Source organism: Suncus etruscus, chromosome 9 (assembly GCF_024139225.1).
Source record: "Suncus etruscus isolate mSunEtr1 chromosome 9, mSunEtr1.pri.cur, whole genome shotgun sequence".
Classification (NCBI taxonomy): Eukaryota; Metazoa; Chordata; class Mammalia; order Eulipotyphla; family Soricidae; genus Suncus; species Suncus etruscus.
The window spans coordinates 62015592-62041536 of NC_064856.1; the positions used below are offsets into that span (position 1 = coordinate 62015592).

At 43.4% G+C, this 25945-nt stretch overlaps 1 protein-coding gene across 2 annotated transcripts in view; it reads left to right on the forward strand.

The window, feature by feature from the left end:
* Positions 1-25945, forward strand: part of MICAL2 (microtubule associated monooxygenase, calponin and LIM domain containing 2) — a 145923-nt gene that overhangs the window by 34860 nt on the left and 85118 nt on the right. Inside the window, exons 1-2 of one of the 2 annotated variants that reach the window (XM_049780988.1) lie at positions 15283-15307; positions 15932-16272. In XM_049780988.1, the coding sequence (XP_049636945.1) occupies positions 16009-16272 (264 nt within the window). In that variant the 5' untranslated portion in view covers positions 15283-15307; positions 15932-16008. Of the gene's footprint in view, positions 1-15282; positions 15308-15931; positions 16273-25945 lie in introns of those variants that run through there. The other variant, XM_049780989.1, reaches the window with a different exon arrangement.

A 25945-nucleotide genomic window follows, 5' to 3' on the forward strand; every position in this document is an offset into this window, starting at 1 on the left:
TTGACCTACACTATAGAGGATTTCCAACAATTTCATCCGAGTTTCTCCTCTCTTGTCTGGCAGAGTTTGTGGTTAGAAATGAACAGGACACCTAGAGCAAGACAGGTCTTGATTTTGGTGGGAAGTTTCTCAGAAGTTGCTAAAAGTTGTCTTGGACAGCGAACTAATATTGAAAGGGCAAAAGCTGAAAAGGGGTATTAGTGTCTAAGATGTCTCATGGTTGATCAGTCAAACTGGAAGAAACTTATAGGTCATCTATTTGAGCCTCCTATTTTAAGGGTAATGGGGCTCAGAGTTTGGCCAAACCTTACAGTAAGCAGGTATGAGATCTGAATGGAGAAAGAATCCTCCTGATGCCTATCTTGGGACTTGAAACCAATCAGGGAGACATGAAATCTCTCTCTACAGCACCATGTTGCTCCTTTGTGTGACTTCAGACCGAATATATTCTTCTTGTCTTTGACCCTGGACTAGTTGCAAATAGTGGCAGCAGGGCTCCCATTGCTCCCAACTCTTTACTTATCAACAGCTCATAAATCTTGGGTGCCAGCCTCGAAGACTGATGTACAGACTGCTACTCATGTTCAGGCTCTTGGACTTAAACTTTGTGACTTAATACTGACAAGTCAGCATTTTTTGTTTTTATGGTGTCTTCGGAGTGAAAGATTAATTTAAGGTAATAAATGAAGGCAAGCAAGGATGGGGTGTGGTCTATGCTGTAAATTACTTGGAGTGATAGAGGCTGTTTAAGTTAGAGGCTAAGATATGAGCAGAGCAGAAAATATGTTTTTCTCTATGACTGTAAGGTTTGGGAGCCGAGTACAGAGGGTAAGGCATTTTTTCTTTGCAGATGGCTGACCCAGGTTCAGTCTTCAGAGTCCCATATGGTCACCTGAGCAATGCCAAGAGTAACCCCTGAGTATAATCTGGTGTGACCTATAAACAAAAACAAAAAGAGCAAAAACAAAAACAAGTTTCTCTCTGGTTTAGCATATCCACCTGAGCTCAAGGAAATGTAACTGGAACCCTTTTCCTGGGTTTACCTGCAGGGCCTAGTTGGTTCTTCAGAATGTACTGAGGAGAAAACCAAGACCTTGTGTGTTATTTGCCACCCACTGCCTGTCCCCAGCCAACTCACATGCCCTTTTGATTGCAGAGCAGGAAGGCTGGGCCTACGTGGGCCAGGCGCTGATTGAGGCCTCAAGTATTTATGATGGGAGTTCCAAGAACCTGGCCCTGGGCTGGACTGTGTGAGGGGGTAACAGTGATTAAAACACATCCATCCCTTTCCTAGAGCTCTTGGGCTGGCCTGTGGAAGGGCAGAATCACAGCAACCATCATAAGTGTTGCAGAGAAAGATCCACCACCTGATCTGGGTTATCATAGGACTTGATTTTGTATTTAAAAGTGAGGAATGCATGCACTCTTATCTGAGGGTGGACTTCAGAGAGAGGTTTGGAACCAAACAATTAAGGGTTTTGCTAAACATATGCCAATTGGATTAGTGTCATTGGAAGAAGCTTCAATAGGGACCAGCAAAAATTCTCCAGCTATGACTTCTTTGGGCCTGTGAAGGGCGCTTAGGGTAAAAAGGGGCGTGGGGCTCACGTTCAGTTGTGTCTGTCTCCTCCATCCTGTCTCCGCCCCTCAGAGGTGTTTATTGATGGGGGTAAGGCATTAGGGTGGGACTGCCATGCTGACAGCTCATATTTAAAATGTCTCAGATTCCTCTGGCCAAATACTTTGATAGCAAACACCCTCGTGAGTCTATGTGCAGACTTTCTCTCCAGGGACTGTTCAAGCATTCCAGACAGAGTCACAACCATTCTGCAAGAGCAGAGGGCTAGGGGGTGAAGGGTAGGGGAGAAGGCTGCTTAAAAATAAAGGCCAACAAAAATATAGAGCCATTTTTAAGGAGGATATTTATAAGGCCAAAGTATCCAGGAAAGGGTTGAGTTGCCACCAGAATGAACCTGAATCTTTAAAAATACCACTTCATCAGAGTACAGCAAGAAATAATGATGAGAACCCATGGACCACATTCTCTCTCCCCATGCTCACAAATTCCTGACTGAGGTCAGCTCTGGGGAAGCAGTTTTAGAAACAGAGCTTGGAGCCTCAGTTTCCTCCATGAGGAGAAAGAGAGGGACCTGGAGGATTAACAAGGCTGCAATCTATAGCCTATCTATACCAGAGACTGGAGTTGCATGTTTGCTTTGATGAGAGTTACATCTCCAGCACAGCTTTTCATGTCTTTAAAAGGAAAGAGAAAATTATTCCTGGGATAGTTTTTATTTTAGTGAATCTGATTTTCTGTGCTTGAGTGACGCTGATATAAGTTCAGACATAAAGAGTCCAGCATCTTCTTTTAGCTATCACCAAAGTATTATGTGGGGAGACTGTCTCTACTCTTCTCCTGGGGACCACTGACTATAGTGGTAGTCTCTAGCCAGAGGCACTGGACCCCCAGGATGAGGATAGTGTTGGAAAGCTTATCTGGGCATCTGAGCAGATGGCCTTGGAGTGTCTCTGGAGAGGTAGGCTTCTTTCTTAGAGTTGAGCTCTGTTCTCCCCACCCCCACCCCATACACATACCATCTCCCAGACCCACAATGCCCCATGTGCCAGGCTCAGGGTCTTTTCAACAGGCCTATGCTATGCCTTTCAGCCCCAGCACTAAGACATCTGATCCAGAAGGCGAAGTGCAAATTGTCAAACCCATAATCTCCTCAAAAGTCAATTTAGCTGCTGAATGAGTGTATTTTTTTGGACTGATTTTCCCTGGTCTTATCAGAGACCTTTCTGTATTTACTGTCTGGAGCCAAATTAGTTTTATAGCACTTTGGGGAAACACATTCCCAGGAGATTCCAGTTCCTTTGCACAATAAGGAAGTGGTCCAAATTCTTTCTCTCTCACTTCTGTTCAGACATGTGAGCTTCGTTCTGATAACGAGCATATTTGGAACAGAGATCCCTCTGGGCAGGTCCTCTGGAAGGGAGGAACTGCCCTCTCAGCTGTCTGGCTCCAGCCAACAGGCTCCACTGTGGTGGCTTCTGACACTGTGACACACTATTCCTTATGTATTGCCCATTGCAAGGGAATCAGGGTCTGTGGAATGAACAGTAAACCAGTTTCCAGACAGTCAGAAAATCCTGTTGTTGTTAGCGAAAGCATAAAGGCAATGGCTGGGTGTTAGACAAAAGGTCCTGATCTGCATGTGCTCTACAAAGATCCCTTTGGTCTTAGGCACCAAGGGAGTCACTTGCCTCCTATCTCCTCATGACTGGGCCTAAAGGTATGGAAGTCCTGATGATCTCTGATCTATATCTAGCAATGTCTTCCTCCAGCTGTGTCCTGGTTGGGGGCAAACATTCAAACCAACAAAAGTTTCAACAGGTCTTTGAAAATACCAGTCCAGCTCAAGCAGGATCATGTCTTTGTGTGACTGCCTAACTGGTTAGCCCCCTTTCACCTGACTGGATGTCCACTGCTGGCATGAGGCACAGGAATTGCTTGCAGGTACCCCTGTGTCAGCGTGATGCATCTTAGAGCATCAGAGAAGTTCCAGGGAAATCATTTATCCTGTATTTGGGACAGCTCTGCAGTAGTACCAGGTCTATTACCTCTGGCAGATTTTGGAAGTTAGAAGAAAGCAACAGAAAGTATCTTTGGCTCTAAAAACTCCAGCTCACTATTTTTTGTTTGCTTTCTTGTTTTGTCTTTTCATTGTTTAGCCTTTATGGTTCTGATCTACTTCTTAAGAGTCTACTCACTTCTTAATGGTCAGCTCTGATACCATGCTTCTGTGGGCATCTCTCTCTACTGATAGTCATTCCATATCTCCTGTTTTCTGGTTTCACATCTCATGAAGCTCTTAATACTGCTTAAGACTCTTATACAGTCTGTGACATGTGAGAAGCTACACATAGTAAGTCTTCAGTTTAGACCTGACTATGCTTCAGGGGCTGGGTAATATTTGAGGAGAGGTGGGAAGGAGGAAGGCAGAGACTGGATATAGGGCACCGAAGGGGCCATTCTGTGTGTGTGTGTGTGTGTGTGTGTGTGTGTGTGTGTGTGTGTGTGTGTGTGTGGCAACCTCAGTGGAACCCTAAGACATTTGGAGTGGAGCATAATGAGAGAATGAGGACTTTGTGGTAGGGGTGGGTGTTCATGAGCCTAACAGGTGGAATTCATACTAATCTGTGGACACTAATCTAGTGGGAGCCTGGGGAGTTCCACTATCCCAATGCCAGTGTGCTGTGGCTCTGGAATGATGGGAAGGGGAAAACGGCAGTGGAGACGGCTTTGGAGGCTCCATGGTTTTTCCAGTGGAAGTAAACTAGGGACTTCATGATGTAATGTCTCTCCTGAGTTTGGTTCTTGCTTTAGAGTTGGATTGGACTAACAAGCAGTGATTATTAAGCATGTGCCATGGCCAGAAGTATAGGTGCCAGGCACTGGGGGCCAGACCCCTTCTGTTATCAGAGACAAAACCTTCAGTGGATCCATGATTAGTACATATGATGCTCTGACTGGTCCTTTTCTAAGTATAGTGTGAGGAAAGGGAGCTAAGGGGAGGTTTCGAAGAAGAGTGCAGCTGAGAATATTGCCCAGCCAAGCATCATTGCAGCTCCTCCTTGTGCAATTCAGAGGGCAGCACTATTATTATTCCCACTTTATGGGGGAGGAAGCAGGTTCAAAGAGGGTAGGTAATTGTCCAGTTCACACACCTCATAAGTACTGACCACTAGTAGGCCTCGTTTCAGAGTCCAAACAGAAACTCTCAATGTTCTGCTACCTTTGATGCTGTCATTCTAAAGGTAACTGGGATTTCACTATTGCTCCCTGTCTGGTTGGGCAGTCTAGACAGGACCTACAATAAATAAGGCCCAGGAAGGGCTGGAGGTGTGAAAGAATTGGGTAGCTGTGGACAGCTTGGTCAATGCAGAATAGGAGGGGCTGGAAAAAATGAGGACAAGCTGGACAGCAGGCAAGGAATGAATCAGGAAGTTTTTGCTTTGCTCTTCCACAACTCTTGGACTTTACCCTTCAGATTGTTCTTCAGCAACTGTAGGACTTGAGACAGGAATGAACCTGAGCATATGTGTAGTTTGTATAAACAGCTCTCTGTGGCAGCATTCTGAGGAATAGATGATTTGGAGGGAGGTGATTCTGGAAGCAGAAAAATCATGAATGAGGAGTTTTGGAGATTTCCAGGTGAGAGCAAGGAATAGACTTTTGGGGGAGTGGGGGATTTGGCCTGCTTTTCCACATGAGGAAAAACAAGCAGAAAAGACAATCCTCAAGGTTGATGCAGACAATACCATTCACTGAGTTTGGGGTAGCAGGGGAAGAACAAGGAGGCATGAAAGGTAAATTGGCCTTGTATAAGGTCCCTGTATGAGTGTGAAATTAGTGGTTGACAGGATGGAGTTGCCTGGTGAACTGGGGGGTTAGATGCAGGAGGAATGAATGAAGATCAGCACCTTGGACACAGCCCTCAATGAAGGATGGTATGGGGGAGAGTTTGTAAGGACTGAACATGGAAGAGCCATAAGAACAGAAGATAAAGGCTGGGACATGATGATGGTGCTGAGATACTGAGCTGGCTTCACATGGTGTGTGGTGCCTGGGCTGGGATGTTTGTAACATGGGGGCAGGGAGGCTCAGGTAGAGGGAGACTGAGTAGAAAGGGGGCAGTTGAGATCTCTGGGGTCTTCTGTGGGAACTAAGGAGGGAGAAGTCCATTTCATTGTTTCTACTCAAAGCAAATAGAGACTGAACCATGGGTAAATCTGGGCCCTTAAATGTAAGACAAAGCCACTAACAACCCAGAATCACTTTTGTTAGCCAATGCATCCTTATTCCTAATTTATGCTATTAAAATAATCAATGTGTTTACTTGACACAGTTGTTCAAAATGCAGACCTATGGGTAGAGCTGGGCTGTGGATTTCTGGGGCAAGGGACCTCTCTGCCATCATTCTGGGCCTGGGTGTGGTCCTATGTGTAACTTGAGCAGGCAGCATGGTGAAACCCTTTTCCAGATAATTCTACCATGATTTCTAGGCCTCCTCTCTAGCCTAGCCTCTGGACTAATTGCTAGGATTCAACTTCCTGAGGCCTAGTTTCAGCAAGTAGCACAATCCAATCCCAAAGGGTCAACCTGGGTGTGACTTTAAAAATGTGTCAGGCCAAAACTCAGTGGAAAATATGCCTGTCATTGTCTTGTTTCAGCCTTAGGTAGATTCCAAGGAGACCAAGTCACCCAGTCTTCAAGATAGAGATGCTTGGGTTTGTACCTATTTTGGCTCAGGTTGTTTGGGAGTGCTGGGCGGGCTCTCAGGGACCATGTATCCAAGCCACACTTAATGAGTGCATCAGTAACCTGCCTGTGAAAGGCAGCTTCTTTGATTTTTTACAGGGACTCTCTCTCTGTGTCTCTCTGTCTCTGTCTCTCTGTCTCTGTCTCTCTTGTTTATGACTTGCATAAATGAGTGTTCAGTTACTCAGATGTCCTTATCTGTGTACTTCCTAGCATACCCACTTTCCAGAGAAAGTACTAGCAAGTTATCCCATTTTTCTCTCATCTCATTTTCAAATAGGGAAGGGGGTGTATCATTTTCAACATGGTGTGCACAGCCTTATACAGAAGGATGGGTTTATTTCTAAGGGTCCAGCAATTTTTCCAGGCTACTGTGTTATTCATGGAAGATAAGCTTTAGGGTAATGGAACAGGTTGTTTTGAAGTTTTCCAACATAGTAATGGAAGAGGAGTGGTGATTTCCATTCAAATCCAACTTATCAGAGGATATATTCTAGTACAAACCCACATGTGACCGATCTGCTCTCTATGCTATGGGTGACCTACAAAACAAATGAAGGTTCTTACAGCTCCCAAGAAGGGCCCCTGGGAGGTAGAAGGACTCAATTTGCCTCTTCCTGCTCTACAACCACCAAGCCACATGGCCATGTCCTGTTTGAGTGTTTGTTGGTATGTTGTTCACTGCCCTCATGTGATGTCCTCAAGGATTGATCATTCACTAATTTATCACATATTATATTGAGAGGACTTAGTACTAAGAACATGCAGAAAGAATATAAATAATTTTCTACACAGAAGAAATTACTATAACAGGGGTTTATGTACAGGATATGCTAGGTGGATTTCAATCATGGGAAAGGGCTCAGGGTTGGAAAGATGGGAAGCATATAGAACATGGAGGAATATTAGGAGTTAGTGGATGAAACTATGTTTACTTCCTGAGCTGGCTTAATTACAGTAGGAATTTGAGGATAGAGCAGATATTCAACTTTGCATAACAACAGGATCATCTTCATTACAAAAGGATTCCTACTCAATGTCCCTGAAATTGCTATCAGTCAGTAAAAAGTATGCCAAGCACTGATGTGGAGGGACAGAAATCTCAAGTAATAGTCCTGTGATTGTTTCCACTCTTTGGAGCCTGTTGGCACATTTAGCATATCTAGGTTGATTGAGACCTGTCCTTGGGGAACTATTAGGGAATCTTCCTTGGGGAGCTATCAGGGAATCTATTTACACCTAGGAAATATGCATTCTGCTTTCCAGGAACTGTAGCTGCTGGCAAACCTTTTCTGGGAAAACCTAGGAGGATTCTCCCTGGACTAGTTGTGGTAAACTCTGGGAGCTAAGACTGGGAGTCACTGCTGAGCCTCCCCTAGGGATGTGGAAGAGGGCTTGCTTAGGCTGGGCTGATGAAGACTGACTTGAGCATCAGCATTGTTCTGACCATAGTACTGGGGCCATGGAGAGTGAGTGGATGCTCTAGGTGATGTGGTGAGCTGGTTGCTTGTATACATTTTTCTGTTTATTTTTATTGTGAGAAGATGTAAAAACATGAAATTGACTGGTTGTTTATTCTATTTTATATTTTGGTTTGGGAGCCATATCTGGAACCTATGGAAGATCCAGCTCAGGAAGACCCAGTAGCTAGCTACTTATGGGTCACTGCAGTAGTGCTACTTTGCCAGTTCTTGACCCTCAAATAAGATATTAAATTTTTCTTTAGTGGGATTCACTGGAAGTGGGGATCTTAATAGGCACAGCTGGGAAAGATGTCCCTTGTTCCTTGGCCCGCTTCTTGAAAAGAAACAGACACAGACACAGTCCAGAGTCCTACTCAGTCTCAGGCTCCTTGGCTCACCTTGTCCTGTTAGACCAGAGAGCCAGGCTTTATGCCTGGAGAGAGAGAGAGACCTACGGATGTGGTTGGCTCCTGGGTGCCCCTAACTTGATAGGTCTAATAAGATGTAGAATCCTTTGTCCTGGGGCTAGGACCAGTCTAGCTTGGGAGAAAAGCCCCCAAGACCAGGTATTCAGGGAGGAAGGTGTTAGGAAGGTGGTGTGAGTTCCTGGTAGAAAGTTTGGTAAATGTAGAAAGTATAAAACTAAACACAAGAAACTCATCTTTGTGCCATCACTTGGTTTCTTCCTCCTTGCTCATACTTTGGGTTCCAGTGAGCTAGAACCTGTGATGTCTCTGGGTTGTGCTCTGTGTTCAACTTTGATGGCAGGCAAGAGTGTTTCCACATGGATTAACCATCTCTATAAATACATTTTTTCTTAAATGACTGCCTGTGACTTTCTGGTCAGATTCAACCCTGGTTTAGGAAACCATGACATCCTTAGACTTTGAGTCTAAAAGAGAGACTACAGAATTGAAATCACTTGGTTTTTGCACCGCATCAACGGAGACAGGATGGATTATTTTTATCCATGTGGCTCATGGATTTGGAAGGGAAATGGAATTTGATTCACAGTAAATCCTACTTTCTGCCTGTGACCCACCAGTGGACTCCTGTTAAATAGGATGCTGAAGTAATGGTATGTATGTGTGTATGTGTGCAGGGTCTGGAACAGGGGTAGATTCCTGTGAGCAGCAAGACAGTGTTCTCAGGAAGGAGGGAAGGATGCATCTATCTCCTAGGATGCAGCAGAAAGCTTTTGCTTTGTCTAGAAAGTTCTCAAAGAAAGCTCAATAGCACCAGCCAGACTGAAGCACTGACTAGAAATTATTATGGGGCAAACATTTTTATTGTGTGCATAAATTTACAGACATGCATATGTGTAAATATACACATACAACTCAATATAAAATATGACAATGTTATACTTATATTACAGAAAATGTAGGTAAGTAGTTCTAGAATTATGTTCTTTTCCCAGTGCCTTGCTGTGTTACAAAGTCAAAATTCAGGAAACTTCTCAGAAAAAAGGAAACTCAGAGTCTTTTTTTTTTTTTTTTTTTGCTGTGCACTATTATTGCTTCTTAAAATTAGGCCAGAGAAGGATCACGAAGTCCTTACTTGCACTGGATGTTGTCAGCACATATCTCTGATGTGGTGTGTGTGTGTGTGTGTGTGTGTGTGTGTGTGTGTTTTGGGTATGTATCATGGTTGCCCCATGATCATACAGGTTCTGTTAATATAGGTGATTTCAGGAGCAAGTGGATGGAAGTTAGAAGGTGTAGGAATGTGTAAGGTGACTTCAAGTCAAGTGGAAAGAACTCATTATTGGGAAAGAGTTGTGAGAAGGATGGGGCTGAAAGAGCAAGATCCAAATGCTGCTGGACTCGCAGGGCCTAAGTGGGCTTAAAACCTTTTCCCAGCCTAAGGCAGTGTAAGCAGAAGGCACATAAATAGAGAGCAAGCAATATTTAGACCCAAAGGCAGAATGGTAACTTGCTTGACCTTTATAGTAAATTTGTTGAACATATTTTTATTAGCCTTCCTGTGTCTGGTTCCAGATAACATACCTAAGAACAAGGCCTAGGTGGGCTTAGTTATGAAGAAAGTACTTGGACAACCATGGGGCCTTCAACCTGAACTATTGGAGACCTGGGCTTGGTCTTTTGGGGAACAACTAAAAACCTGCTGTCCATGAGGCTCTTTCAGTGGGAGTATTTATTAACTGGAGTCATGACCTGGGGAAGGACAGGGACTGGGGAAAAACAAGGATATTACTGGAAGGAAAATACAAGGACAGTGGGCCTTTTAGCCCCTTTCAAATCCTGGCAGTTGCCCCTCTTGGTTCAAGTTAATTGCCATGTGATCTGGGAGTATAAATCTAGGTCTCCATTGAGTCAGAGGAGAAGTGGAATCTGTACGTATCCTGTGAATGAGGTTTTACCCAATACCAGGTCCTGTAGCCTTAGTAAGGCCACTAAGGCTAGTTACTGCCTCACCTTGATGCCAGCTCCTTGCTGAAGTAAGCCTAGGGATGGATATTAAGCAAGAGGGTTTGGGTTTAAGGTTGTATTGACAATGAAAACATCTTATCTATGAATCTTTTGGTTTTGTTTTGGGGCCATTCCCAGCAGTGCTTTAAAGCTATATCCTCAGGGGATCAAAAATACTGGGGATCAAATCTGGATCTCCTGCATGTATTCTATCTTTGGTCCTTGTCTGTGAATCTTGAGGGTGAAGTTGAAAACAGCACTTTCTTCCTGGTCCAGACTACAGTTTGTGAAAGGTTCTTTTCTGAGTCCTTTTAGGCCTTTTTAGAGTGTACCAAACTCTCGCCTTTATCTCTCCCACCTCCCCCATCATATAAAGTAATGCTACTGGGCAATAGAGAAAGCCTGAGAAGGCAGATAGTAGAGGAATCTTAACTGTGAATCCATTAGTATCGCCCGGTGTTTTTTCCCTTGTGGCAAGGTCCTTCTGACTCTGTACCAGCTGTGGCTTTGTCTCCCAGATGCTATGGGCAAGCTACTCCCAAAGCTGCCTCCCACTGTGAGGTCTTGGGCTCTCATCTGTAACAGTCTGGAGCAGGGAGAGGCAATGCTTTGTGACTCATGAAGTCACATGGGCTGGGGAGCAGAAGAACCACAAATAAGGGACTCTAGTTGGCAAAACCCAAATTGCTTCAGGGCTATTCTTGGAAATAAAAGCATCACATCTTGTTTCTTCCCAGAAAATGCAGAAACCTTTCATATTTCTGGGAGGTTGGTTTTATTTATATTTTATATCAAACTCCAAAAAGGCTACAGCTGGTAGTAGTTGACAGGAAGAAGTTTTCTCCCAAGGTTCTCTGATTGAATTAAACTCTGGCCTTTCTCTTGGTGGGGAGATAAAGGGGGTAGCCTAGTTCCTTGTTATATTCAGTTTTTGGAAGAAAAGGCTTGAAGCTTATACACAGACTCATGAATATAAACCACTCTTTCTTAGTTTATTTTCAAAACTATCCAGGATGAGGTTCTCTACTTTATATATGTAAATATATAAAGTACATTTATATATTTTTAATATATACTAGAACCTTAAAACTCAGATGTTTGGGCCAGAGTGATAATACACAGGCAGGGCATTTGCCTTGCACATGGCCAACTGGGGTTTGATTTCTGCATCCATATGGTCTCCTGAACCTGATAGAAGTTATTCCTAAGAATAGAGCCCAGAGGACCCCTGAAAATACCTCCTCCCCTCCCCTCATCCTCAAAAAAAATCCTCAGATAGTGATTGTTCCAACGGTAACCATCTAAGAAATAGGTTTGATCCTGAGTATTCTGAACTGGTATTATTTAGAGATGGCACTTGGCCACACTCAGAAGTGTTTAGGGAATAGTCCTGGCTTGGTGCTCAGGTACAACTCACGATTCTCAGGAAATCACTTGTGGTGCTGGGGTTTAAACTGGGGTTAGCTGCTTGCAAGGCAAACACCTGATTTATTATCTCTCCAGCCCAAATGTTTTGCGTGGAAGGCCAATTTCCTCTGCTTTTGAAAGTACTTTCAACATGAAAAGCTAGTCCTAGAGCTTCTGTGTACCTCTCCTTTCAATCCTTTGAATAGTAATATATGCGGCCAAGTGCATAATGCCTCACTTATATATAATAATAGAGATAGTAATACAGCTGTTCTACATGTCATGTCCATCACTTACAGGCTTGGGTTTATTCCCTGCATCCCTATGAAGTATCATTCATCTTATTTTACGGATCAGATCAGATATCTTGTCTATAGTTCCACAGATGGCTAGTGCACGAGTCCTGATTCATACCCAGTTTGGCCAGACTTTCAGTACTGTGTTATTCTTTGGTGGGAAGAACACCCCTCCTCAGTGTGGGAGTAATTTTTTGAGGTCTCTGACTTAAGATGGAACACTGATTTTGAAGGTGGAGTCGAGACCATTTAGATGCAGGGAGTCAGGTTTGAGCCTGGTACAAGCTGCTAGGGTTCAGAGCCAAAGCAGCTCATCTAGGCTGTCTGGCATCCCCAGCACCTCTTATCTCACTCTAGATAAGGACTAGTTCCTGGAGCTCCCACACCTACCCAGAGCCCTCTGTGGAGCCTGGAGATTAGGTCTTTCATTTTTCTCTGGGGGAAGGAGGGGAGGCAGCCAGGGCTGGGAGGAGACAGGTTCTTCCAGTTTCTGAGTGGTTCCTGGGAGGCGGTCTGGCTTGCTGCATCTTAGCAACTCACCATTCTGAAGGAAGAGAAGTTGGCTACTTGGGGAGTTGATTTATAAAGCCACATTTTGAATGAGAATGGGGAGATTCCTTACATGAATGGGGGTTGAGATTGGGCAGCACATGTTTTTGCATTTTCCCCAGGCCTCATATCAGCCTCTGTCTTTGTTTGGTGCTTGGGGGAGAGGTGAGAGGCACAACCAGCAGTGCTCAGAGGTTCCTCCTGGCTCTACAGTTAGGAATTACTCCTGGTAGTGTTCAGGGGACCATATGGGATGTTATGGATGAAACATCAGTCCTCCATATACAAATCAAGTGCTTTACACACTGTACTACCTCTGCAGCCCCACATCAACCTTCTTTAACAAAACGAGAAAGGGGCAGGAGAGATAGTACAAGTGGCTAACTCTGGTTTGATCCTCAGCCTGTCACCAAATATGGTCCCTTGAGCACCACCAGCAGTGACCCCTGAATATTGCTGGATATGATCCCAACACCCTGACATACATGACAAAAATTGAAAGGGCAGCAGAATAGGCAGTTGGAAATGTACAACAGATACTGCTGGCTTTCATAGATGCCAATGACTTTTATTGAAATAAACAGGCTACTGTCCCCCCAAAATTGAACATTAAAATTAAAAACAAAATATTAAACCACAGAGGCTTTGAATTTTAGTGATTTCTGGGAGTTAAGCTGGGCTTTGGGCTCAGGCTGAATAGCCCGCCAACCTCAGGGATTTCTCTGTAGCACCTGCCCGTTAGTAGAAAGGACAGTGACTGCCACTTAAATTTAACTCAACTTTGTGTTTGTCCTTCAGCTCCTATGTGCTTTGTTCAACACTAGGTGCTGAAGGGTTCAGAGAGATAATATAGGAATTAAGGCACTTGCCTTGGTTGCTGTCCACCCCAGTAGATAACCCACATAGGGTCCCTTAAGCACCACCAGGAAAGATTCCAAGTATGCTCCAAACCATTCTTAACAAGCAAACAAAAAAAAAGAAAAGAAACATGGAAATCTTTGACATTGGATTCCAGAAAATTTCATGGCTATAAAAGGCCACGAGGAGTCAATGCATGCTGGGCTTTTACCTTACATGCTGCTAGTCCTGGTTCTATCCCAGCACCTCATCTGGCCCTCTGAGAACTACCAGAAATGATTCCTGACCACATAAACTGAAAAAAATTAATAAAAAACCAGCCCAAGACAAAAATAGAAGCTTTAGATACCAGAATGTTTCCAAAGATAGATAAAAAGCCGGAAGATGTTAAGTAGCTCTGAAAAACAAGGGCCCTGCTTTCTGTGGCTGCTCTCTGGGTGATATCTCTCACCCAGGTGGGGTGGGGGACAAAGTGGAAACGCAATAATAGTGGTAAATGTTTGTGTGCTGAACGTCAAAGTGAGTCTCTTGGACATGAAAGGAGCTTATAGAGTATCTGGATGAGCTGTATTTTAACTGGGCCTGCCTTCCATGGCTACTGCATTTGACAAATCTGGCAGGAGCCAGGCCAATTCTTGGGAAGGCCCTGATGCTGGAGCATGGTTGGACCTACAGCCAGGTTACCTCCTCCCCCTACCACCTCCCTTGGGCAGAGTATGAGGTTAGGTCTGTGGGGCAGATCACTAGTTCCCCTCACTCATAGTCTCAGGGAGTTTGGGGTTTGGCTCCTTTTTTTAAGGTGCAGGCTGCTCCTAGGGAAGGATCACAACAGACTTCTGTCATGTACCCTTCCCTTTTGTCTCCCCCCCCCTTTGCTTTCCTCTTACTTGCCTCCTCCTTCACCAGCTTTCTCTCCACCACCTTCTCTTTCCAAAGACTTTTCTCACCCTTCCGTTGCCTTACTTATACCCCAAAGCCTACCTTGCTTACCTGGTTCCCTTTTCAGATTTGGAGGAAACATTACCACCATAGGCAGTTACATGGGCCCATGAAGGGGATTTTTTATGCCTAAAAGTCTCCTGCTGAAATGCATCTCATTCTGAATATTGAATTGTAGAGGAGCTTCCCATTGATGGTTCCTTAGGATGACTCCAGGCCTCTTTGAGGCCATCTACCTCCACAAGATTTCTTGCACTGTATTCACATTCTACAAGCACTTGTCCATTTTCCTTTAGTGAGCTCTACAGGGCCATGTTGTATTTTCTGGCCCCAATGTGATGTGTTGCCCTTGCCAGTTGTTGTGGAGTGAATGGAGCACTAAGGTGGGAGATAAATGCCCTTCTCTGCTTTCAGTATTATGAGGCCAGTCACCAGCCTGAAGGCACCCACAGTAAGGTTTTATCTGAGAGCAGAAAGTTTCTCTGAGGGGAGATTGATACTATTCAGATCTTCTCTTGAAGAGCCCCATTCACTTACAACCCTTCTACCTTAACACTACCTCTCCATCCTGTCAGCCGAGTCAGCCCCAGCTTCTCCATGCTTATCTTCTTGCCCTAACTTTAGCTTCTTGAAAAATTACTAGCTAGTTGGAAAATGAACTCTAATTAATTTTTGTTTTGACTTTGAAACTTAAATGACTTAGCTAAGAAATACCTGAAGTTAGAGTGGTGCAGAGAGAGGAGACAGTGGCCTAGACCTGGGCAAGCTATTTTAGTGATGTGAATGAACACCCATTGCATTTTTCCTTCCTTTGGTCTGAGAACTGGTTCCAAATTGTCCCTGGATCAAGTTTACAAAGCATGCACCCCTTTCCTACACAGATGAGGAGAGGGTCTATGCCAGCAGACACTGAAAGCAGGATGAGTTTTGAGAAGCTGCCATGTGTACAGGGACAAGAATGCCCTTGGAGCTCATGATGAGAGTTTAAAATCTGAGGTCTAAGGATGGGTGGAATAATCAGTATACCAAGGGCAAAAGGTACTTGGGGTGTTTTTTTTAGTGTGCTGATAGCGTATGACTTACATCCATCCATACTGATCAACCAACTTATACAGAGTCAAGAACAATAGGTTTGCCATGAGGCTCAGTAGAGTGGGCTTTTTTGAGGGGTCACACCTGGCAGTGCTCAGGGATTATTCCTGGCTCTAATGCTCAGAAATCCCTCCTGGCAGGTTCAGGGGAACCATATGGGATGCCAGAATTCGAACCACCGTACTTCTGCATAGAAGGCAAACGCCCTACCTTCATGCTATCTCTTCAGACCAGAGTGGGCTTTTTTAAATGGTTTTCTTTATTGATACTATTTCAGGTTTAGGGACCACACTTTGTGGGACTATTGGCTTACTCCTGACTCTGCACTCAGGAACCAAGCTGTATTTTTTCTGAGGCTACAGAGGGATATGAGTGTTGGGGTAAATTAGATTGTGGACAAGCCAAACTCAAGGGTAAAGGCGTGGTCACATTTTCTTGAGGTGGCTTCTACTAATTGTTAAGGATTAGGGTCAGCATGTGAGCACATCAGAAAAACTGTGCCTTTACCTCCCAATACCCACTCCTCACTGCCACCATGGAGGTAATCTCTTTCTCTTCCTCCCTTTGCAGGTACTGCCTTTTCCTGGGCACTTCATGCTGTTCCCCTCTATCCTGCCCTCACCACTGCTGCACGTGGCTCTGGCAACATGGGGGAAAATGAAGACGAGAAGCTGGCCCAGGCAGGCCAGGTGTTTGAGAACTTTGTGCAGGCTTCCACCTGCAAAGGCACCCTCCAGGCCTTCAACATCCTCACCAGGCTCCTGGACCTTGACCCTCTGGACCACAGAAATTTTTATTCCAAGCTCAAGTCCAAGGTGACCACCTGGAAAGCCAAAGCCCTGTGGCACAAGCTGGACAAGCGTGGATCCCACAAAGAGTATAAGCGGGGAAAATCATGTATGAACACCAAGGTAAGAGACCTTGAATCTGATACCCCACTGTCAGGGATTCTGTAGGCAAGATGGTGGCTGTCATTTAGCCACTGTCTGGCTCTTGCTAGATGTGGGTGTATCTTATTTGCTTGACTCTCTTGAAAGCTTCTCTGTATGTTCATGCTCAGTTTATCATGGTTAGGAGTTTCCATTTCAAATGGCAGCCTCAGCAGCCCTTCTTTGCTTTCTCCCAGGCAGAAGAAGTAAGGGTAAAGCAGAGGGTGTGACTCCAAGGCTTGTCTTTATCCTGCTTCTGCTGTTATTGCCACTACCTCTAAGTGTTAAGCCATATTCAGTTCATGGAACACCTGTTACAGTAATCCTTGGAACCACTGAAGAGATGTGGCAAGCCAGAAAAATCAATTCAAATCTGAGGCCACACAGCTCAAAGGCAGCTCATGTCATCAAACTCTAGGACTTCAGTCTCATATACTACAGAGAGACAGAATAAGAGAATTGGTGTTTCCAGGAGTAAGCTTTAAAAGCCCTCCCACCTTGTAACCACTAATAAAATGTTTTGGCTTTTTTTAGGGCCTTTGTCTTCCTTTCCCTTGTTCTTCCCCCTAACACTGCTCTTTCTGTGCTTGGTGCCAACACGCCTCCTGCTGTCCTGCCAGACCCTCAGTATTAACCTTCTCCAGGGGAATTACTTGTCAGTACTGTGGTCATTGGCAGTATTGGTGAACCCAAGGCTGACCTGTGCATTCAAGCTTGGGTGGCACTAAAATGCCTGGAACTGTCTAGGCAACTAGAAGTGAAGATGTTTTTACTGATCCTTAGGGATTGTCAGCCCTGGGCACAGACCCAGGCTGTGTGTTTAGGTTAAAAGTGAATGTGCTGTATTTAGACCTAATGGGAGGTAGCTCAGCCCAAGCCTTGGAATTCTCATTGGTGCCAATCTCAGACAAGAGGATTGAACTCTCCATGGAGATCGGGGCTGTTATGTTTCTGTTTTGGGGATGAGGAGCGGCTGAGTCCACCGTGGGAGATGGCTATTTTTCTTGGCCCCAAGGCAGACAGCTGCCAAGCTGTACCAGGTTCAGGGTGCGCCAGCTAGAGGGGGCAGTGAAATTCCATTCCATCAGGTCCAATAAACTGATTACTATAGCATGGAGCACACTGGCCATCTAGGCAGTATCAGCCCATAACCTGCAGTTTCAACCTTATGAGAAGGAAATAAATGTGCTTGAGAAGAAAGGAGTGAGGGGATAGGCCAGGGTTCTAAGTGCCACCCCCACCCAGAACTTTTCATTCTATTTCTTATAATTACAAGGTTCAGAGTTCACTGGACAGCATTTCAAAGTATTATCATATTAATTGAACAGAATTAGTTGTTTGCTTTAATTTTTTTTTCAAAAAGAAGTTCATATATTTATTTATTCTGAGATTATACCTGACAGTGCTCAAGGTTTTCTCCTGAAACTACTTGCAGGATCATATGCAGTGCTGGGGACAGAGCTGGGTCCATTCACCTGTGACTCAAGAGATTCATTCCGTGTTCTATCTCTTCAGTCCCGTAGTAACTTTTTTTTAAAGGTCTCATGGTGTCTTACTATAGTCAGAGCTCTTATTTTGTTCAGAAGTGCTATTACAGCAGAGATGCAGTAGCTTATAGCTGTTATGGATGCTCTCTTAAATTATCCAAGGACGGTTCTTCTAGGGAGTCAGCCAGCAAGAGGATGCAATGGGGGGTTAATAACCATGAAGATGTTCTTATTTCAAACTCATCATGAGATGGTACCTTATCTGGGGGACCTGCCCATGCTTTTCCAGCTTTGATGCTTGAGCTAGACCATCCCTCATGTCATGTGGCTGGTGGGTCATGTTTGGTGCATGAGGTATGAAGAAAAAGGCCTAAGATTGAGATACTGAGTACGAGTGGTTCTTGCTTGATAGTTTTTAATACCTTTCATAGGAAGAGGAACAAATATAAGTATGTGTTAGTCTATATCATAAAAACTACCTAGATCCCAGAGATCAGATGCTGATGAAAATAAATTTGGAAGGGCTTATGGAAGTGGCTAAGTGGCAGCACATCTGCCTTGCAGGCTTGAGTCTGTGAGTTGGATTCCTGACACCACCCCCACTTTAATAAGCTCAATCTCTGATACTGCCATGGTGTGTGAGCCTAGGTATCGACAGCCAGAGCCTTGGGCATTACAAAAGTAGCAACAACAAAGAGAAGAGGATGCACTATAAGCTCCATGGTGATTATAGTAAGTCACTTTAAGGGAAACATTTCAGAGATACAACCAAACTCAACAAAGCAAGGAAGTCATTCTTAGGCGAACAAGCACCATATGCCCATATAACCCCAGCCTTTCTCCTTCCAGCTTACTTTTATGGCATTTTTGCTTTGTGCTTATTTTCTACTTCATTCCTAATAACAGAATTTCTTCATGTTTGAAGCTTCTAGTTAGTATCATTATATATCAGTGTCCCAAAAGGCTAGAATATTTTTTCTGCTCATATTGAAAAGAAAAATCTCAGAGAAAAATTCTAATTGGCCCACTGTTTATAACCAAAGCCAGGAAGAAATTGGCCACTTATTCTGGGTAGCTTTTTCCAAGTATTGGTGGAAGGAAAGAAGAGGTTCCCAAGGGCATGGAGGTGCAAGGCAGATAAACAACAGGTGTCAGGATAGTGACTATTTGTACTCTGGCTATGGACCAATCTCTCTCCTTATTGGATTCAAGGGAATAGTTTCATTTGCAATTATGAAAATCTAGTCCTTGTGCTCCCCTTTGTGGGTTAAGCAGACCACAAGAAAGGATCCTCCCTCTCTTCAGACTGGAGCAGATAAAATCTGCTCACACATTTCCTGTAGGTATACTTTAAGGATATCACTGATGTTGAGCTGTAGACAAATGAGAAAGGCTGGGCATTATCATGCATGTGAAAAATCACTAATGATGAACAATTAATGTAGGCATGTCAGATACTAAGCATGTAACCAAGCTCCTGTTTAGCCACAGGTAGAGCAAGAATGAAAACAAATGTAGCCAGAACCCCCATCTCTGCACTTCACACTTCAGTGCTACCTATAGACACATCTCTGTGGCCTCTAAGTGAATCTGAACTTTGGTATTTCACAAGCACTTAATAACCCTGTGCTACATTGGCACCCCTTGAGTGCTGGTGTTGATGGCTGAGGAATAAGAGATGATCTGGAACTACCTGGAGAAGAAAGTCTTGTGGAGGTACCAGTAGACAGAAAAAAAAAACTTAAAGGGTATCAGACTGGCTACTTAGGTGTCAGTTGTACAAGCTAACTTGGGATCATTGCTTATTATTGATTGTTATTAATGAGGGTTTAGTCAGACACTTGACTATTCTTTCCCTGGGTGTGATCTGTTTGCATAAGGATGGGGTGAGCTAAGGATCAAGGCAAATGAATTCCTTCAGGACTGATATTGTCTCTTCTATAAGGTAATGCCAAGATCACATGCCACCTTTGTGTATTCTCTCCTGGGAAAACCACCCAGAGGAAAATGTGAGACAGAAGTTGGAGTGGGAAAGGCATGCAAACTGAACATTTATATAGATCTCTAATTTTTTTGTTTGTTTATAGACTATATCCAATGTTTTGGGTAGATTATACCAAGTATGGTGCTTGGGAGACACTTCTGGCAATGCTCAGGAGATCATGCAGTGCCAGGGATAAATCCTGGTCCATTAGCATGCAAACAAAACCCAGACTCAGTCTATTGACCTCTTTCTTCAGTCCCATGGACTTTTGCTTCTGCTTTGTTTTGAAGCCACACCCAACTATGCTCAGTGCTTACTCCTAGCTCTATGCTTAGGGATCACTGCTGGCAGGCTCAGGGGGCTATATGGAGTCTCAAGGATCAAACCCCTGTCAGCTGCATGCAAGGAAAGCACTTTGCCCATTGTACTGTTACTCTAGCTCCCCTCCCCACAATGAACTTCTCTTTTATATGTTATTTTGTTTTCGTTTGGGGACCACACCCAGAAGTACTCAGTGCTTACTCCCAGTTCTATACACAGGGATCCTTCCTGGCAAGGCTCATGGAACTATATGGAGTGCCAGGGATCAACTCTTGGTCCTCCACTTGCAAGGCAAATGCCCTGCCCTTTGTATTATCTCCCCAATGTGTCTCCACCCCCAGCACTGTATTTTTAATGCTAGCTAGAAAAAGTGTGTTTAATCTCTGTATTTGTCAGAGGACACACAGAAGGCTGAAAGTGCTTAGCTGCCAGCATTTGGACTTTGTTGATTTGTTCTTTTGTTTTTATTCATTAGCTCTTTCTATTGCCCAACACCTTCCAGAGTCAGCCATTTGGCAGGGGGGTGGTTTGGAAGTTGAGTGAGAAGTGGTTCTTGCTTGAGCTTTTTATAGAAGAAGCAGAAATGTATTTATTTTTATATTTCTTCACTTAGTTAATGATTCACAAGGCAAATAATTATTGAGTAGCTATTATCTGCCAGGTTCTTGTCTAAGCGCTTATCAGCCACTTCTGTGGCCTTGGAAAAGTTACTTAAATCACTGATCCTGAGCAGCATTCTCTGTACAGTGGGAATAATCATGGTACCGCCCTCATTGAAGGTTAAAGAGGTAATCTTTAGATACTGTTTAGAATGTTGCCTAGTACATAAATGATAAGTGATGTTTACCTATGATTACCATTAATATCCTAAACACTATAAGAGAGGTGTATACACAGCTATGCAGGAGCATAGAAAAGCAGGCAACCAACTGAGCAATGTGGGGAGGGTGAGAACAGTCTGGGAATGCTTTCTGGAATAGGAGGTATGATTTGGAGTGTGACAGAATAGTTGAGTTTTCTTGCAGACTAAGTAAGAGCACAACTGGAGGGAGCACAGATTAAGGGGGCTATCTTTTATAGAGTGTGTAGCTTAGAGAATGGGAATAAATGTGCATGTGGAGAGAAGAGGGTAAGAGCAAAGAAGGATGCCTTAAAGGATTCTGGAGAGGCACTGAGATTTGGCTGGAAAGAAGAAAGTCTAAGACAGGACTTGGGGGACCATTTATAATGAGTGTCTTAGTTCTCAGTTGAGATCTATCTGCTATACTTCACAGGGGGGCTATGTTAGAGTAATCACAGGTAACGGATTTAGAAAGAAGGCATTTGTACAGCATTGTCATAAAGATACACTTGAAGAAAACACTCATGGGCTCTTGTCAGCAACAGAAATAGGACTAGTCTATAAAATGGAAATGCTTGGATTATCTTTTTTAGAGGAAATGTCTTTGTTGCAAGAGCATCCAGCAAGTTTGCCCCATATTTTTTTGCTTAAGATTTTTATCCTTGCCCCCTTTGTTTCTGTAGAAGCTCCACAGGGCTGAAAAACCCAAACCTGGGGAATAAAGAAAGCTTGTGCCTCTCCCCCAGCTGCTGAGTTTTTTGTTGTTGTTGTTGTTGGTTTTTTTTTTTTTTTTAGCAGACCCCACTGGCATGAAGGTAGGGTAAAAGGGGAGAAGGGGATGACGCTGGAGCGGAAAGCTACTATCTCATGGCCTAGATAAGCCTATCTCACATTCCAGACCTCTGAAATCACCCACCAGGACTCTGCAAGCCAGGCTGGTAGAGCCACATCAGTATCCCATTAGCCTAATATGGACAGTTGCAGGATTGTACAACAGATAGAGAAGAGGGTGGACTCCGGTAAAATTCTGTACTAGTCGAACAAAGAATTTTCCTGAACTCTGCATTGTCATTACCTGACCATGGACTTCTGGCCCTGCTGCATTAGACAGGTTTTCCAGTTGGGGTCACCCACTGTTACTTGTGTTACTTCTTGTCCAACTTGGGGGACTCATACAGTGTCAGGGACTGTTCACTGCATGATTAATCATGCAAGAAAAGTGCTTTACCTCTCTCTACTATTTCTCCTGCTCTGTTTTGGATGGATATATATATTTTAAGAAAAGCAGATTTATTTTCTTTAACTGAAAAAAAGAGATGCATGGTCGTGGACAAAAACAGTCCTAACAGGAGAACGAGATACAGTGTGAAGTCTCTTCTCTATGTGCCCAGGCTCATTTTCTAGACAGGTCATACTGTCCCATTTCTGTGTATCCTGCATGAAAATGCAGGGAGAGGACACATACCTGAAGGTATGTATGTGCATGTATGTGTACAAAAAATCCCCTTCCCCTATGGAAGGAGTTTTTACATGGTTCTCTGCCTTTCTTCTTTTCACTCAAAAACATCTCAGGGTCAAAGAGAGGCACAATAATCTGGTGCATATGCTTTTCGTGCAGAAGACCTGGGTTCACTCCCAAGCACTGCATGCCCCCAAGAACAAGGAGTATCTCTGAGTACTCTAGGTTTGGCTCCCAAACCAAAAGGAATAAAATGAAAAACAAAACAAAACAGAATAACCAAACAAACAAAATCTTTGGAGACTTTTTTTTATAACAGCACATAGGGATCTAACCCTTTTATTATCTCATGAGTTTTTATGCCTTCGCATTTTATGTCTAGAATACAATTTTCTTATCTGCTTTAGATTGTTTCTAATTTATTACTCTTTCAAACAGTGCTGCAGTACATTTCTTGTGCAAACTTTTATGTGTAATGAGCATATCTAAGTGACAGATGTGAGACTTTCTGGGCCAAAGTACAGTCTATGGCTTTGGACTGATTAAATACTTGATCAAATACTCTTTCCTGGATGGTCTTTCAGAGGCCGCTATTGCCAGTGGTGCCACAAAGTGCTGACAGGTATCCAATAGTCCAACATTTTATGGTAGGATGTTACCTACTTGAATTTCCTGGGTTTTTTTGAGTTGATATCAGGAAGGATACTCTGCAAGCCAGGATGTCTGAGCTGAGTGTCCTGGAACGGGGACACTGTTCACTCAACAGGATGGTGTGGTCTTTGTCACCCACCACTGTCAAAATCACAGCTTAATTACTGTTACCACCCAACACTGCACTGTGCTTTGTAAATGAAAACAAAAAATACATGTATGTGCTCTTTTTAAAAAGTTTACCTTATCAGGACTAGGTGAACACTCTTATTTATTTAACCACCATGAATTACAAAGTTATTCATGACTGGGTTTCAGGTTTGCAGTGCTCAAACATCAATCCTTTCACCAGTGTTCACGTCCATCCACCAATGCCCCCCATTTTCCTCCTGGCATCATCCTGCCTCTATGGCTGGCAATATTTAACTATTATTATTTTCATTTTATGCACTGTAGTTTACAGTACTGTTACTGGTAGGGTATCATTCATATCAACCCCCCACTCCTTTTAGCACCCAGTCCTAGTTTACAGTGACCATTTTTCTTTCATCTATATCCTATCCCCTTTCCTGAATATGTCCCCACCGGTACTCTTCCTTTCTATTGCCTTTTTGCATTTGTTATTACCTACTATGTTTCTTTATATTCTGCATGTGAATAAAATCAGTGTCCGTCCCTCTCCCTCTTTTTCATTTCACTCAACATAATACCCTCCAGATCTGACCAGGTACCTACCAGAAATTATGTGAGTTCATTTTCTCATCTGGTCAAGTAGTATTCCACTGTGTGTATGTATTATAGCTTCTTTTTCTAGTCACTTGTTCTTGGGCAGTTGAGTTGTTTTCAGATTTTGTCTATTGTGAATAATGTTGCAATGAACAGTGCCTTTTCTGCATTGTATTTTGGGACACTTGGGGTATATTCTCAGGAGTGGAATTACTAAGTCTTATTAAAAGCTCAATTTCTAGGTTTTTTTTTTTGTGTGTGTTTTTTGGGTCACACCCGGCAGTGCTCACGGGTTACTCCTGGCTCCATGCTCAGAAATTGCTCCTGGCAGGCACGGGGGACCATATGGGACGCTGGGATTCAAACCGATGACCTCTTGCATGAAAGGCAAACGCCTTACCTCCATGCTATCTCTCCAGCCCCCAATTTCTAGTTTTTTAAGGAATGTCCATATTGTCTTCCAAAAAGACTGGAGTGACATGCCAGCCATCAGTGAATCAGGGTCCCCTTTTCCCTGTGTCCATGACAATACTGTTTGTTGCTCTTTTTGGTATGTACTAGCTTCTGTGATGTGAGGTGTTACCTCATGAGATTTATTTGCAGTTCCCTGATATTAATAATAAAAAGTATTTCTTCATATATTTCTATTTATATTTTTCTTTGATAAAGTTTTCGTTCATCTATTCTCTCCATTTTCTGATGGAGTTGGATATTTTTTCTTGTAAAGTTCTACTAGAGCTTTATAAATCTTGGTTATTAACCTTTTATTAGGTGATTGGTGGGAAAATGATCTCTTCTAGTCTATATTCTGGTCATAATTTCCTTTGCAGTACAGAAGCTTCTTAACTTTTAATTAACTATTTTAGTTAAACACCGTGGTTACAGGTTGTTCATAATATCGTTTTATCACAATTGCAAAGTTGTTCATGATTGAGTTTCAGTCATACAATGTACAACACACTTCACCAGTGCACATTTTCCACCACCAATATCCCAGTTCCCTAGTTTCCTTCCCACCTTCCACCTATCTGCCTCTGGAACTTTTTTTTTTTTTTTTTTTTGGTTTTTGGGTCACACCTGGCAGTGCCCAGGGGTTACTCCTGGCTCCATGCTCAGAAATCGCTCCTGGCAGGCTCGGAGAACCATATGGGAGGCTCGGGGGACCATATGGGATGCCAGGATTTAAACCAATGACCTTCTGCATGAAAGGCAGACACCTTACCTCTGTGCTATCTCTCCGGCTCCACCTCTGGAACATTTTTTCTCTCTTTCTCTCCTTTTTTTCTTTTAGACACTGTGGTTTGCAATATTGTTGCTAAAGGGGTATCATTCCTATCACTTTACCTCCTTTAGGCTCCCAGTCTTGTCCAGAGTGATCATTTCCAACTATTATTATCATAGTGATCCCTTCTCTGCCTTAACTACACCCCTGCTAATTGTAACAAGAGAAGCTTCTTAATTAATATAATCACATTTGTTTGTCTTTGCTTTCATTTACCTGGTCAGTGGCATTTCATCCTTAAAGATACTTCCTAGTTTACATATCATGGAGAATTATCCCTATGTTTTTTTCTTTCTTTATCTTACGTGTTCAAGTCTGATATCAAGGTCTTTAATCCATTTTGACTTGACTTCTGTGCATAGTATTAGAAGTGGCATTTTTTTTTATTTTTTTAATTTTTTTTTTTGCATGTGGCCAGCCAGTTTCCCCAGCACCTCTTACTGAAAAGGCTTTCCTAGGGCTGGAGTAATAGCACAGCGATAGGGCATTTGCCTTGCATGTGGCTGATCCAGGACAGACCTGATTCTATCCCCAGCGTCCCAAATGGTCCTCTGAGCCAGGAGCGATTTCTGAGCACATATCCAGGAGTAACCCCTGAGCATCAACAGGTGTGGCCCAAAAACCAGGAAAAAAAAAAGGCTTTTCTGACCTAGCCAACTTGTTTTCTTTATGAGCAACTTGTTCTCTTTATGTTGAGTGTAAGTCAGAATCAGCACCTCTAAATAATCCTCAGACTGCTTCTCTGATTCTACTTTCTCTTACTCCATCTGCAGTTTGGTGTCCCATCCCTTGTGAACTCCCAAACTCGAACTCTAATACTATCTTGCTGATAGGGGTTCCTATAATTTTTCTGATGGCAGGTGAGTCTCTTTCCTATTCAGCATGAATTTCCTGAGGATAGGAA